The following is a 16,411-nucleotide window of genomic DNA, read 5'->3' as shown; positions in this document are numbered from 1 at the left end:
TTTTGGTCATACTACATTTCCCATGATTCATCATGACTATGGGACTGCCATGATGCACCACCTTCCCTAATCAAGAGAGGAGACCACAGTGCAACATGCAAAATTTAGTCCAACCAACGAGCTCAGCCTATAGAGGCAAATGAAAGCATGAGGCATTCGAACTACAGTTCTCAGGAGATATTGTGGCAGCATTTCAGAATTTCTGTTTTCAGCTGAAATATTTTGGATTTCAATTTTTTGCATAAAAGTCAAAAATTTTCTGCAGGGAAAAGATATTTTCCAGCCAGGTCTAATATTTAGCAGATGGAAATTGGACTGAAGTGAAACACAAGTCTTGTGTTGTCCCTCTGCAGTGGAGTTATTATACCTTAATGCTGGAATTTTCAGAAGGGTTCAGATTTTTACCACTAGGGCCAGATTTTCAAGAGTTTAGCTCCATCTGGGTACCTAAAAACACCCTAAATGTCACAGTAGGAGCAGCTGGGTGCTGAATACTTTTTTGAAAGTCCGGTCCCAACTGCAGGTTCTGAGCACTTGAAAATCTGGCCCTAAATGAAGGCCTGCTACAGGCCTCAAATTTTCTTTCCATGAGCATTTATTCCTAATGAGTCTTACCTCCCACTAATATTCATGAAAAACAATCAGAGAAACCTGAATTGGATTCAGAATTAGCAAAAGTTTCATGACTATTTCTCCCAGAAATCCAATCATTTCAGCTGCAGATAATGTAACTCGGTGCAGGGAACTGTGGGAACTCAGCACCTCTCAGGGTGGGGCATCATCTTGGACTAAATACTGTTTCCTCTCTTCAGAATGCCATTGGACCAAACTCTACATAGCTATTGCTAATTTAATCTATCTTGAAAATATGAGGAGTATTCCTTTGACTATAGCCACCCAGAGCTGAGCCCATTTCAAACACAAGGGCCAGATCCTCAGCTGATTTTCATCAGCTGAGGATCTAGCTCTGAGTTTTGAATGCTGCCTCATTTTTACATTTGTATGTTTCATTTACAGTTTTGAAATGAACAGTGGCAGTATTTCTCCCCTTCCCCCCAAGACCATTTCCTCTTTGAGGGGGCCTCACTTATGAGCTACAGAGAAAAGGCAGCGTTGCAATCAGTTGCAGGCTGATTCCAAAGGAAGTGAGGAAACCAGTAGGAAATGGGTCTGGTGATATCTCAGCTGCTCTCCATTCTTGTGGTCAAACTGCTGAATGATGATGATAATTTTACATTTGTAAAGCAGTTTTTATTCCAAAGTACTTTATGAAATTAGCGGTGGATTATGTCCAGCTCTCCCTGCAATGGTGTGGCTCAGAACTGCCCCCAGGGCAGGCCAGAGACTATAAGGCACAACTGAGCTGTTAAAAGCTGATCCACTCTTCAGACCACACAAAGGTAGCACTTCACACACCATTAAAATGCAGGAAACAACATGGACCAAATCCTCAACTGGTGTAAATCCATGCAGCCCCATTGAAATCAGTGGGATTATACTAATTTACATCATCCGAGGATCTGACTCCCTGTGTTTAATGCTGCACAACAGTTTAGGTCAGGAAAAGGGGAGAGGAATAATATATCCAATAAGGGAAAACTGGGTTAGCCAAATGTCATTACCCGTTCTGAAACTTGGCCAGCAAAGGAACGTTAACTCATCTAGCCTTGTGAAAAGTTTCATGGGATTTTTAATGATCACAAGTGACTAGGTCCTTAATTTTAAGTTTTATCTGAAAGACACCAGCTCCAGCATCACAGTGTAGTAAATTGACTGGATGAGAATCCTAAAAAGGCAAATCTTCTAACTCCTTGGTTGTTAGTTACTACTGGTAGAATCCAACCTAACCCTCCCCCCCCCCCCCCAAAAGTTAGAATAACTTGATCATGCAGTCCTTACTGTGGCTGAGCTCCGTTGACATCATTGATGGTTTAGCCAAAGTGAGGACTGCAAAACGGAGCCTCAAGTGGCATTCTCTAAGGGTTGTAGGAAGCAGCCTATAACTACTATGTTAAAAGAAAAGGAGTACTTGTGGCACCTTAGAGACTAACCAATTTACTGTGTATGCATCCGATGAAGTGAGCTGTAGCTCACGAAAGCTCATGCTCAAATAAATTGGTTAGTCTCTATGAGCTTTCGTGAGCTACAGCTCACTTCATCGGATGCATACACAGATTGGTTAGTCTCTAAGGTGCCACAAGTACTCCTTTTCTTTTTGCGAATACAGACTAACACGGCTGTTACTCTGAAACCTGTTACTATGTTAAAATGTCCATGACAGATAGATTTCTTTGTTTCCCTCTGTTGTAGGGAGGTATACAGGGTGACAGAAACTTTACAGCGAGAGAAGTCAGGACTCCTTAAGCAGCTGGATTTCTTAAGGTAACACACACAATCATTTGCAAGATTTCTTGCATTATCATTATAAAACTATGTGTTTATTTTAAAGCTCGTAAACTATGACCCTAACCCTAGCAGAAATGCCATTTTGGGACTAACCCCAGCATATGGAAATTCCTCAGGGGCCTAGAGAGAGTGGAATATCCTTACATCATCTGTCCCGTCAGAGCTCTCTGCCCCCCACCATAGGGGGCCTGTTGGGGAAAGACAGGGGTTTTATCAGGACATGCTGCACTGTGGCTATTCTGTGCTGTGGAATAATATCTAGGAGGCTGTTTCAGCCAAGTGCAAGTCAAAACAGCTATGAGGCTGCTCTGATTTATGTATTGGGCCAGGCCTTGGATACAGGAGATTCAAAGGCGGTGTAAAGCTCCTTTTGCCTTTCATTGCTGCGCCAAGCGTAGTTCATTCAGAATAGAGACTGTTAGTTTAAATATATATATATATATATATATGGCTGATTTTCTGCCTAACAGTTTTCTGTTAGTATAACGGACAGCATCTGAAGCTAGTTCTGGGCATTGTTTAATGTCCTTTGTAATGTGAAATAGTATCTAACAAATATTATTGCCTCATTTTTTTTACTAGATTATTCAATGTATATGAGCTAATTATATGTGCATTTGAGCAGTAGTCTTTCACCCAGTGTGCATTTAAAAATATTTCAGATGGACTTATATACAATTACATCAGAGTCTCCCAAATTGTAGCCTGAGACCCGCTGTTGGTTTGCAGTGCATTTGCCAATTGTGATACAGCATGGCCAGAAGGCAGCGGGAGAGTGATCGAGGAGAGATATGTAAGCCCCAGGATGAGGAGAAGCCTTATTCCCTGTAGAGGGAAGAAACGTTGCTATAGATTAATTAAAGGCCCCTGAAGCCAATTAGAGCACCTGAAGCTTGTCACCTGATAAAACCCCCCTGCTTCAATCAGCCAGGGAAAGGAGTTGGAGCAGAGTGGTTTGGAGTTGGAGCAGAGAGCAATTTGAAGGCATTGAAGTAGAGGAGAGTTTGGAGATGTGCTGTGGCTGGCTAGAAGACAAAGACCCTAGATAAAGAGACATCCGGCTTGTGCAGAGAGAGGGCAGGAAGCCCCACAAGCTGAAGAGCAAGAGAGGGAAGTAGCCCAGGGAAAGGAAGCATGAGTTCAAGTGGTTTACCACTATCCCTAGGGCCCCTGGGCTGGGACCCAGAGTAGAGGGTGGGCCTGGGTCCCTCTGTCTCCACTACCCTTCTCTGGGTTACTAGTGGGATAATAGATACCCTAGTTCAGGGGCAGGAAACTGTGCCCTGAATCCCCCCTTCTCCCCAAGAAGAGAAAGCACGGGACCCATCATAATCGTACCGGCAATTTGCCACATAATGTACAGCATTCTGTCCCCCTCCATTGGTGGTTGGGTCACAGAGAGAGGTTGATGAGTCTGCTAGAGCTTTGGCTAGCTGACCTGGGTCTTTCTGTGAGCCCATGCAATAGTAGACCCATTAATTGCTTCATGTGACCCAGCCGCTATGAGAAAGTGACAGAGTACCATCCAGAGTGGGTGTGGCTCAGATCTGCAGAGAGCTGGCTTGTCACATGGAGCACCTCTTCTCCATTATTTCCAGCAGCTAAATCGCATTAAGAGAAGCTAAACACATTTGGTATTTTCTTAAAGCTGCTCTTCGACATCAGCAATCACAGTAGTTGTAACTGGGATGTTACATGGTCGTGACAGGTCTACGCAGCTGTGGTTGGGAGGGTGTGCACCAAACAATCTCTCTATTAAGAGGTGATCTTAACTATGGAAAAGTTTGAAATCCCTTGATTCAGAGTAAATGAAGTATTGTTCATGGTTTGTTTCCATGTGTTAGAAGCTTTTGCTTTGACATTTATAGATTGAGAGCCAGATGGTCTAAATTAGGGTAGTCCCCACTGAAGAATTACACCAGCTGGGGATCTGGCCCTGTCATAATAGAGATGGAAAGCAGCAGAATAAAGACAATGCACTTCAAGAAGGCAGATTTTATCAGACACAGAGAATTGGTAGGTAAGATCGAGTGGGAAGCAAGTCTAAGGGAAAAAGGAATTCAGGAGAGTGGGGGTTGTGGAATCTCCAGCATTAGAGGTTTTTAAGAACAGGTTAGACAAACGGGGATGGTCTAGATCAGGGGTCGGCAACCTATGGCACGCGAGCCAATTTTTAATGGCACGCTGCTGTCTGCCAGGGATCCCGGCAGACAGCAGCGTGCCATTAAAAATCCTGCCTGGCCCTCTCTTCTTCCGCCCACCGCTCTCTCCTTGCAAGGCAGGCAAGCTTCCCCCTCACCCCCCCCGCTGGGTTCCTGCCCCTCCTCCCCTCCCACACATACCCAGCCCCCCCACCCCATGCCCTGACTCTTGCACCCCCCACATTCCCACCCTGAGCACCAAACGGGAGCTCCTGCACGCCCCCCCACACATTCCCACCTGCACCCCTCGCACCAAATGGGAGCTGCCCAAGTAAGCGCTCCACACCCAAACCTTCTGCCCCAACCCTGAGCCCCTCTCCCTCATTCTAGCTCCTGGCCAGACCCTGCACCCCAACCCCCAGCCTGCTCCTTCACCCCCAGCCCTGTGTTCAACGCACTCCCACCCTCAGCTCAGTGCAGAGAGAGAGGAAGAGAATGGGCTAGAACCAGGGAGACGGTAGGCACCTACTCTATGTGGACAGGGCCGGGACCCCAGACCGGCAGCAGGCTGAGTGGCAGCGGGCTGAGCCGCTCACTCGGCACACCATTTCTAAAAGGTTGCCGACCCCTGGTCTAGATAATCTTAATCCTGCCTGAGTACAGGAGACTGGACTAGCTGACTTATTGTTGCTATGATTCTTTGGAGAAATACCAACGTAAAAATATATTAAAGACATATTAAAGTGAAGACCCAAAGATCTGGATTTGATACTAAATTTCTACCATAGTTTGCTGGTTCTTTTACTTGTTTCCTTTCCTTACAGAGAAAGGAACAAACATCTCAGAGATGAACGAGACATGTTTTTACAGGTACACAAATACCATTTTATAACTCTGTAGTTATCAAACAGAGATCAGAATGGTCTAAAAAATGGGGACCAGAATGTTGTAGGGGCAGGGGCGACAGGTTTCTTTAATTTTTGGTGGTGCCCAGAATGGGTCCAATTCCCCACCACCACCACACACACACACACCTGCCTAAGACTCTGGGAGGGAATTGAGGTGCAGGGTGCAGGCTCTAGGAGGGAGTTTGGATGCAGGCTCTTGGCTGGGGCAGGGGGTTGGGGTGTAGGAGGAGGTGTGGGGAGCAGGCTTTGGGAGGGAGTTTGGGTGCTGGAGGGGTGTTGGGGTCTGGAAGGGAGTTTGGGTGTGGGCTCTGGGCTGGGGCAGGGGGTTGGGGTGTAGGAGGGGGTAGGCTCTGGGCAGGAGTTTGGGTGTGGGAGGGGCTGCAGGGTGCAGGCTCTGGGAGGAAGTTTGGGTGTGGAACAGGGGTCGGGCTCTGGGAGGGAGTTTGGGTGCAGACTCGGGGCTGGGGCAGGGCATGGTTGGGGTGCAGGAGAGGGTGAGGGGTGCGGCGTTTACCTCAGGTGGCTCCCCAAAGTGACTGGCACACCCCTCTGGTAGTGGCTCCTAGGCAGAGGGGCTGGAGTCTCCGGGAGTCTCTGACCAATGGGAGCTGTGGAGTCAGCACTCGGGGTGGGGGCAGCACACAGAGACCACCCCCACCTCCTGGGGCCGCCGGGATGTGCCAGCCGCTTCCAGGAGTGGCATGGAGTGGGGCCGGACAGGAAGCCTACTTTAGCTCTGCTGTGCTGCCGGTGGCCCCCGGGCCCTTTTAAATTGTCCGGGGGCAGCAGGCAGGGCTGGGGGATACTCCAGGAGAGGCGTGTGGGGGTGGCAGGTCGTACTGGGGGAGAGACCCAGCCCCGAACATTGGTGGAGCCGGGCACCCGGGCCCTGAATATTCCTGTAGCACGGGCCCATATAACTTGCAGCCCCTACGTAGGGGGAAGAGATTCTTGTGTCATTTCTCTCCCCTCCCGCTTTCGCCACCTTCCCAGTTAAAAGCAAGGGTTATGGCAACAAAAAGTATATATTAAATAAAACTAAAAGGCCCTAAAAGTAACCTAAATACCTGGAAGCCAAGTATTTAGGTTACTAAAACTCAAGCTACTTTAGGAAAAGGGAATGAATACTAATGAACCTAGTTTATAAGAAGCTAAGGAGGCAATCAAGAGGGAATAAGATAATCTTCAAATGGAACAATTAAAATGCAAGTGTTTATCTATCCAATCAACAGTAATCTCTTTAAACATCTATACATCAGTGCAGTATCTGAGTATTGAACAAAGATAATTGCATTCTAAGAGTCCTAGCCTCCTGCTAATGGATACAAATCAATCCCATTGACTTTGTATCCTGCATTAGGAGACTAGGTCCCCAGGACCTGAAAGATACCATGGCTTCCTTTTCTCTACTAAAGATAATTCAGAATTATGGTGTCTAATCATTTGCAGAGGTGGTCTGTGTTTCCCTTCTCTATAAGAAGGAGTGATACTGGGTCAGATTGTCAGTTGGTATAAATCAGCATAGCTCTGTTGGTTTCTTTTATTTCAATGGAACTCAGCTGATTTACACTGGTTTATGATCTGGTCCACTGGGTCTATAAGGAAGATTAATTGTTGTAGAATCTGGATTTTCCATGTTCTTTTTATTTATCACTCAGGATTTTGAAACATTTGCTTCTCTGCTAATCCATCAAATACTTTCTGTCGCTTCCATCACTGTATTCTCTAAACACTAGCAACAAATAGACTGTTTTATTAACTGTAATGAATAGCAAGAGTACACTAGTAAGATAAATAATATAATTTCTGCAGAAGAGTACAACAAATGCTTCAAAAGCCAACTGGAAACAAAGATCAGGATCTATCATTGGCAAATATGTAGAGGGAAAGGCATCACTTAAGAGGTAAGGACTTCATTTTGCTATTTGGCATATGTTTGATAGTTATTGGGAAAGTGCACAAAAGATGTAGAATGCTCATTTCACCACGATTGTTCTTGAAACCACGGCAACTTGGAATTGTAAGTGTAGTATTGATGTTGCATGGATCTCTGAGGTGCCAATTAGTATGTCATCTGAGTATCTGTGATGGGGGCAGATTGGCCACGGGCATAGGAGGGCGGGTTCAGCTGGATCACAGGGTCTTCTTAACCCCTTTGTTGCCAGTGCGTAGTCTATCTGCCTCATTAAGCCGCTTGTTGCCAGCGTGGGGCCTATGTCAGGTGTGGAGAGGGGAGTTAAAAGGAGGACATCTAGCCCAGTTGAGGGCTGACCAGGAAGGAGAACAGAGCTCTGCTACTGTGCTCAGCAAGGCAAGTCTGGCTATAGCCAAGAGCATAGGGCAACTTGCTAAGTGGATAAAGCATTTGGTAGATGGGATGACTGGGCCCAGGAAGATGGACAAGAAGGGACTAGGGATGTGCAAAGACAAGCCTGGAGCAGAAGAGTAGCATCCTGCCAACAAATCTTCAGATGCACCTGATTTTTAGTTCACTGTTTTCCTTTTTGTTTTGTTTAACACACTGGAAGTGGTCCGACTCCAGTGCGCCTTAGTTTTGGCCGGGGGGGGGGAGGGTTAAGGCACCATGGCACAATCATCAGGGACCTGCAGTAGCGAAGTTGTTCCCTGACAGGCCGCTTAGACAGCCCAGTTACAGTGATCTTTTAAAAAATTAGAAATCTAGGGTCAGATCTTCAGCAACGGCTAATACACAGACCATGCTGCTTTGGCATGGGGAGCTTGTGGGAACAGCAGAAGCCAGTCCAGTACTGGTGTTACTTGAATCAGCATTAATAGGGCATGATATCTTCAGGAACTTTTGCTGGAGGAGTGCACTTCCACAGCACCCCTTACTGCAGATAGTAGCCGACTAGCTGGGATGCATAAGAACATGGGATAGATAGAAGACATAAAAACATGGAGAATTTAAATCTAAATTATGTGATCGTAAGTATGAAATAAATGGGAACAGGATTAAGGCCTCCATGTCATATTAACAAGCTTCTTTTGGGCAAAGAAAGAACCTGAGAAGAGCAGTAGAATGTCACCTTGGGGATAGGGACCACAGCAAGAGTCTGAAAGAATATGGACATGCAGCTAGTATAAACGGGCATAGCTCCATACAGTTCAATGCTGATTTATACCAGTTGAGGATCTGGCCCGTACTGCTCTAGCCAGAATTAGGTCACAGATGGAAAGTTTTGTTCACTCTACTCTCACCATTTTAGGATGAACCTAAATCCAGTTGTTCATCTCTGAATTTTCAGCCAAAATATTAATATTTGTTGTATTACCTTCTGTATGGGTTACATATGTATTATGCTGATTTTATACACACACATATAATGTTTAACTTACTTTTCAATAGTCAATTGATTGTACAGTCTAACGCTGATCTACATAATAGATAGTGTAATGGACCTGATTCTGCATCCTGTTACATTAAGTCAGGAGTAACTCCACTGGATGGAATTACACCAATGTAAATGAGATAAGAATTAGGCCTAATGTTTTTTTGTAACCTACTTATATCTGATCTTTATCTAGCCAATCCTCCGAAGAAGATGATGCTTTCAATAGCTTAACAAGGAGAAGGAATTCTATTGGTTTGAATGGGTATCTTTCTTCAGAGTCTGACCATGGTACTAGTGGGGGCATGACTCAAACAAAACAACTGCAGAGAATAATCTCCATTGAAGAAGATCCCCTACCCCAATTTCTTGAGAGGCCAGCTGAGAAGCAGTACAGCAAGTGGACAGAAGAAAATGACAATGTCTCCCCAGTAAAGGAAATGGATGAGAAGCAAATTGTGACATCGTTAGACCACACACCCTTGTCTCTCAGAGAGCAGCCAGTAGGGAAAGAAACACAATCAAATGTAAGGGGACAACTTACCTTAAATGGAGGTGGAGGGTATCATGTAATAAATTACTTTCACAAGCCAAAATCATTTGGCTTCCCTTTTTGTAGACACAAGTTCCACCTATACAATTTGGATGCACATTTTGCCACCTTTAATTGATTTGTTCATGCAAATCTGATTACTTAGGCCTCTGGCTACTTGATTGCATAAGGTACCTAAATGCAGATTTGTGCCTAAAATTAGTTTTGAAGGTGCAAAACAGGGAAGCCAGGCGTCAGCTGAAAATATACCCAAGAATTAGGATAGTGAGGAACTGAACAATTGTGTGAATTAAATTATACATTTTGTATAATCGCATGAGGCCATTTCTTACAATCTTTATAAGATCAAAATCAGGTCAGCATCAAATCAAGGTACTGAAGGTGATTATGGAAAAATCTCACTGGATATGTTCAAAGTGGAGATGAGACAGCCAAATATAAGGGACTGTTTAGGAACATTGAAATCAGACCTAATGATGATACCGGGAAATGGGACTAGAGGATCCAATAAAGGGTAGAGCTGGATTTTAAAAAGGAAAGCTTTTTGTGACCATGTACCTGGAAAATTTGTCCTTTTTGGGGGTCAAAATTTGAAACAAGTTTTTATAGCTGATGGGAAAATGGGATGAGGTTTTTTGTTCTTTTTTTTTTTTGGGGGGGGGGGGGTTTGCAAAACTTTATGAGAAAAAGTTACCCTCCTTTTTGGGACAAAATGTGAACAATTGTTGTCACCGAAAAATCAAAATTCAGAAAATTTCTTCTAGCTCTGCTCTCTCATTAATGTTTACATCAGAAAACTGAATTGTGTGCACAGCCCAGACTTTATAAAATAATATCCAGGAAAGGGCAACTCTGCAGTCAAAAACCTTACTCACATTCTTACTCCCTTGTAGCTTTCAGGCTAATTTTAGTATAGCTATTAAGTGTGATCCATTGTCTGATTCCTGAAATATATATTTAAAAAGATTAAGGTATGGAGAAATAGGTATGCTCAGTCTTAATTACATAGTTTGTTCTTCTAAAAGAAACAGGTACTATGCACATCTTTAAAATGATCATAAAATGATGCCATGATTACATAACTGTTATAATTGGCACACTTTTGTTACAAAATATACTCTAGATAGAGACAGGTTTCAGAGTAGCAGCTGTGTTAGTCTGTATTCGCAAAAAGAAAGGGAGGACTTGTGGCACTTTAGAGACTAACCAATTTATTTGAGCATAAGCTTTCGTGAGCTACACATCCGATGAAGTGAGCGGTAGCTCACAAAAGCTTATGCTCAGGTAAATTGGTTAGTCTCTAAGGTGCCACAAGTCCTCTTCTTTTTTCTAGATAGAGAAATGCCTTTCCATTAAAAAAAGGAAAGCTGATCAAAACTACTTAGATCATTAATGTGATATAGCCACAGCATACTTTGTACTGTTCTCAGAATAGAAGTATCCTCAATTACTGGGTATTCCTTACTCTGGACAGCTGGATCTTTTCTTCACTTATGATCAAGTGAACCTTTCTCAGAAGAAAGCTACTGAACTCACTAGCTACTTAATTAATAGTAAGATGTCCTAGCACTAGTTAGCTGTCAGAAAGTGTATTATTATCATGCTGTTGTATATTAAAGACTTAAATCAGAGCATTAGCTTATTAGTGACATTAAATGACAATTGGAAAATCTATTAGCTGGTTTCTTAAACAAATTGATGCCAGGATCTTAAACTATTGAGATTGCTCAGGATTTCTCTCAAGTCCTTTTTATTTTAGAAGAGAAAGGCAGTAAAATTTTACTCAAGAAGTAGCATAGTGTAGCGGCTCAGCCACATGGGTAGGACTCAGGGGATCAGGGTTCTATTCCCAGCTGTGTGGCTGACCTAGTGGGTAATTCTAGGGCAGTGATTCCCAACCAATTTACCATTGTGGCCCACAGTGTGTTACGTGGGCTGCATCCAACTACCTGTATAGCTCTGAGGACGGGCTGCAGCTGTGTGCTGATTGGGCTGTAAGTGGCCCATGGGCTGCAGGTTGAGAACCACTGTTCTAGGGCAAGTCACTTTCCCTCTTTGTGATTCTGTTTTCCCTCCCACGGCTTTGTTGGTCCTGTCTATTTAGAGTGTAAGATCTTTGGGGTAGGCACTGCCTCATGCTGTGTGTTTGTACAGCGCCTAGTCCAATGGGACCCCAACCTCAGCTGGGGGTTCTAGGATCTACTGTAATACAAATTAATAATGATAATCAATATCTGTGCCAAAATTTTGTCCTCACATGGGTACATTGACATCCACTGATATCAATGACAGCTATTCATGTGCACCCCAGGGATGAATTTGGCTCCATGGGTGCTTTTTATACACTGCCCAGCACATTTTGTATAACCTTGGTTCCCAGAGTCTAGGCCTCCCCAAAGTATGTCACCGAGAGGGAAAAGTCCAACTGGGTCATCTAACCCAGCTCACTTCCAGTAAAGAACTGTCCCATTATAGCTCTACAACCCCAGTACTGGAGGTCATGCAGAGCCTCCTTACCCAGCAGGCTCCCTGGGAAGCCTGGTTGAGGGCAGGGAGCATGCCCTCTGCTATATCTCATAAAAGGCTGGAACACGTGTTTCCCTGTATGGTCAAACAAGCCCACTGACAAGTTTGGAGGGTGGGGGCCCAGGACGCTTCTTCTTCCTGCTCCCTTTGAGGTGATTACCACCCTAGGTGGGGCGCTAGCAGTGAGAAGTCCCTGTATTGAGTGGAGCCTAGAGGTTGCGAGTGTGACCAGTGCCAACCTGTGAGGCACAAGGTGAGGGGGGAGGGTTAAATGTTCTTAGTGCTTCCCCTGTCCCTTTGTGCACCCTTTCAAAGCAGCCAGAATCTGGCCCTGAAGTCTATTTCAGTTTGTTTTTCTAGTTTAGCTTTAAATTTCCCAAGCAATGGAACTTACCATTCTTCCCTGGGGAGACCTCTCCATAGCCTAAGAGATAGCACAGTCAAGTCATTTAAACTGCAGCGGCCAGCCACTCTGATCTCATGCTATCCACTGCTAGGACTCTGCCTCCCGTTCCCTTCTGGCTTTTCCCACCAGCACTGGCAGCAGGGCTGGGGGCATTGTTGTTCCATCAGTGAGGGCCCCTACAGGCTGCTGTCTGTGCATGGAGACTCCCTCTGGAGTCTATTAAAGCTGCAGAGGAGGAATTACTCCTGCCACTGCATCGTAAGTTGCAAGGAGTCCCCTGGGGGATGTGTCTTGAAGAGTGGTGGTCCCCCTCGTTCTCCAGTCAATCTCATCCCATATTATGCTATACAGTGGATCTACAGTGTAAATGCCATGCAAGGTCTAGAGGTGGCTATGTTATGGGGGCAGAATTATACCATGTAGTCATATAGCCCTCCCATAAGGCCACCCACGCCCTGTTCTCAACAGTGAAACCCTTCTGTTCTCCACTCTGCCTTGGGGAGGGGAACATAGAGACCTAGATGTTTTTAATTCCCTAGAGTTTGCTCTCCTGAAGTCTAACACCCTTATGTCTATACATTCTGTGGTCCCAGCCCTTTCTGCACCGAGTTCAAGGAGCTCCAGGTCGCTGGTAGTAAGCTTCTCTAATCACCTGACATTCTAAATCAACTCTGAGAGCCCCTTATCAGAAGGGTGTGGGGGGATAGAACTTGTGTAAATCAGTTCTCTTCTAGAAAATGAATGAGTCTTTTTTGTTCCCGGGTTCTCATGTCCCGGGCACAGATGGAAAGTTTCCCAGAGAGGGCACTGAAGCAGTGCAATGTGCCAGCAACCTCCATCTTCAAAGCGGGTGGCACTGGCTGGGATGTTGTAGCTAGGGTGCCCAAGGATGTGCTGAGGCAACCTTTTGTGGGGACCCTGTTAGAGATGAAAACTATGCTCCCAATCCAAAGCCCGTTGTCTGCACTCCCTCTGGTGAATCATCTAAGAATCTGCAAGCCAGGCAGGCACAGTTAGGTACAGTTCTGCTCCAACAAGATGGAATCAGGTCCACTGAGTGTGTGCTTTCCGCCCCACCCGTTTCTATTAAATCTGCCAAAAACCGACATGTTACGTTGGTTGTGTGCTGTGTGTAGGAAGGTCAGTAACAGCACATGACATCGAGATAAAAATCTGAGACGATATTATAAACTAAGAGAAATTGATATTCCAATAGCATATGGCAAAGTACCTTTCCAGTTCAAGATTTAATAATCTGAGGAGAGTTTGTAATTTGTTTCTGCAGATCATAGGTTTCCAAGCAGTGGCTGATTCCCACATTGGGATGGGGAAAGACATTTTGCCCATAGGACAGATTGATCAGTCCTTTCAGGGCATCAAGTTAGACTTTGGGTGCATCCAGCAGGGAGTCATCTGTAGCCAAGAGTTTCACAAAAAACAGCTTGAGACAGATTGAGGTGTTAGCTGCTACATCTCCTTTGCAGCTTGAATGGCTGGAATCACTAGCAATAGCTGTTGGATGGCTTAGTCCTGTCATAAGTATTCAGCAGGGGATGAAGAGGCTCATCTTTATGCTCGGTTTAGAAGTGGCATTGGAGCCATACGTTTGATTGCAAAGGTAGGTTTCCCTCATGAGTGGGCCGGATGCATCTCATAGGCAAATGGCTGACTGGGCAATCTGTGGGTTGAGCCAAGACCCAATGGTGCCCTCAGGCTGTTAACCTGCCGATTTGTGTGTGGCCACTGAGGACGAGATTAATTTCTGCTGGCTAACTGCTAACTGAGCTATTGTTATGAGCTAAGAGAGTTGCAGTTTAGGGCCTTTCAGTCCAAGTTGGAGTGGACGACTGTCTGTGTGTATGTGTGTGTTAATGTTATTTCCCAGCACCCAGATTACACACACACCATGATGATTGCTGTTGGAAAGAGGATAGGTGATTTTCAGCAGATTTGAGAAAGTGGCTTCTATAGAGAGAAGCGTGCTTATTGCTGAAAGCCTAAAGGTGCAATGCAGTTTGAGTTTTTAATTTAAAAGGATAAGGGAGCGATGCGATAAGAGATCTCAGTACAGTTATAACAATGGCTGTTATTCTAATACATGAAGATAGATAACGAGATAGCTATTTGCTCCAAATGTTGACCCTGGTGAATGGATTTCTTACAGTTAAGGGACAGAGTGGAGGGCTTTTTTTCTCTAGTACAAATACAACTATTTTTCCCCAGGATAATTCAGTATTTTCTTCACAGCAGTACAGAATAGTGGGTGGGCTGGATTTCAACCTTGTATTGAAGGGAACACCAGGCAGGCTGCCTGCTGGAAAATCTGGGCCAGCCCCCAGCACCCTTGTGCATATGTTGGAGTGCTCACTTTGCATTATAGGGGGAATCACCCTGCTGCTTTTTCTACAGAATTAGTATCAAGCTCCCCACCTTGCCTTCCCCCTTCAGCCTCTCCGTCCTACAGCAGCAGGATGGCTCTGGCCCCCACTGCAAACTCACTGGCGATGCTCCATTTTTCCCTAAACCACTGCAGCTGAAAATACAAGGGAAGGGATTTTAGAATAATGATGTACCTAAAATAGAGCAGAAATAGTCTTCTCCAGCATCCTCACTCAATTTAATCTACAAAACATGGAAAATTCCCTCATACTTGAGAAGCTAAGAGGTTATCACCTTCACCCTGCCAAAGATTAACAGCTTAATTAACTGGGCCTGGTTCTCCTCTCACTTATACCAATTTTACACTGGTGTAAATCAGGAAGCTCCTGGATCTACACCAGTAGCAACTGAGAGCACAATCAGGCAATATAAAGCATAAGACAGTTTATAAATTTGCTTGTGTTCTCTAGGTGAAAACACACGGTCTATGATATGCATAAAGTTTAGTGTGGGGCGGATCTGAACAGAGCTGTGCAGAGCTTGTTGGTTTGGACTTGCAGGGGTAAATGCAAACCTTTTTGTTTCAGCTCCCATGGGGCTTGCATCCCAAAATTTGGCTGGGAATCAGATACAACTGCTAAATCCATGGAGTTATAAAATCAGCGTGAGAGCTGTATTTTTTCTGTTTTGGACTAAAAAGAAAATTACAGTGATACAAAAAATTGAGCTCAAAGATGCTAGAAATTCTTGGGGAAAAAATACAACTTTGATAAAAATTCAATACTTCACCCTTTCTGTTACGTGACAAAAAGGCTCACAGTTCACAGCTAAGAACTCTACAGAGTCTTCCACTAAAGCCAAAAGAGGCCAGACTGGACATTCCTAATATCATTAAGGTAAAAAACAAACAAAACTCTTAAAAAAAATGCCAACCAACCAGACAAAAAACTCTTAAGGTTAGTTCATAAGTCACCAAGAAGGAAGGGTACAGATTCAATATTTTTCCCCTTTGCAGGTCATCTTTAAGTCTTTGCAAATCAGAAAAGGCAACAGAGTTAGAGTTAAAATTGCCAACTAACTTTTGTGCTTGTTTGAAGGAGGAGAGAATATACTCTGCCCCTGATCGCTTATTCAAGATTGTTTTTGTGGGCAATTCAAGTGTGGGAAAGACTTCATTTTTAAAGCGATTCTGCGAAGACCATTTTTCCCCAGACACATCTGCTACTGTAGGTAAGTTTAAGAAACATTATGATGATTATTACAGTAATATCTAGAGGCTCCAACCAAGACTGTGGCCCTGTTGTGCTAGGTGCTGTACAAATGCATAGTGAGAGAAAGTCCTTGTCCCAAAGAGGAGAAGCAAAGGGACAGAGAAGTGATGTGTTACCTGAGGTCACAGAGCATATTAGTGGCAGAATTGAAATTAGAACCCAGTGGTGGAATCCTTGGCTCATTGAAGTCATTGGCAAAACTCTCATTGATTTCAGTGGAGCCAGGATTTTTCCTCAGGTCTCCTTGCTTCTCATCTAGTAACTGAGACACTAGATCACACTGCATCCCAAAGGATAAATAAGATTTGGCAAACGTCAAATGCCCTCGTGACCATTACTGAAATCATAATTGCCTATTTTTCCAGGAAAAAAAGCTTTGTATGGAACAAAAGAGAAAAATGTTAGTGATACATTTACAAAGCTGTGTGCTTAACTGGTGCCAACATAGCTTGTGCTTGCAACTGTTGCACT

The 16,411-nt window shown here is 44.4% G+C and overlaps 1 protein-coding gene across 3 annotated transcripts in view; it reads left to right on the top strand.

Annotated features, from left to right (window-relative positions):
* CRACR2A (calcium release activated channel regulator 2A) overlaps positions 1–16,411 on the top strand; it is a 93,369-nt gene that overhangs the window by 59,129 nt on the left and 17,829 nt on the right. For all 3 annotated transcript variants that reach the window (XM_075120796.1, XM_075120783.1, XM_048823504.2), the window contains exons 9-13: positions 2,311–2,382; positions 5,372–5,417; positions 7,268–7,359; positions 9,002–9,332; positions 15,767–15,899. In XM_075120796.1, the coding sequence (XP_074976897.1) occupies positions 2,311–2,382; positions 5,372–5,417; positions 7,268–7,359; positions 9,002–9,332; positions 15,767–15,899 (674 nt within the window). The remainder of the gene's footprint in view (positions 1–2,310; positions 2,383–5,371; positions 5,418–7,267; positions 7,360–9,001; positions 9,333–15,766; positions 15,900–16,411) is intronic.

Source organism: Caretta caretta, chromosome 1, assembly GCF_965140235.1.
Source record: "Caretta caretta isolate rCarCar2 chromosome 1, rCarCar1.hap1, whole genome shotgun sequence".
Taxonomy (NCBI): Eukaryota; Metazoa; Chordata; order Testudines; family Cheloniidae; genus Caretta; species Caretta caretta.
This window is presented reverse-complemented; position numbering and strand designations above follow the sequence as displayed.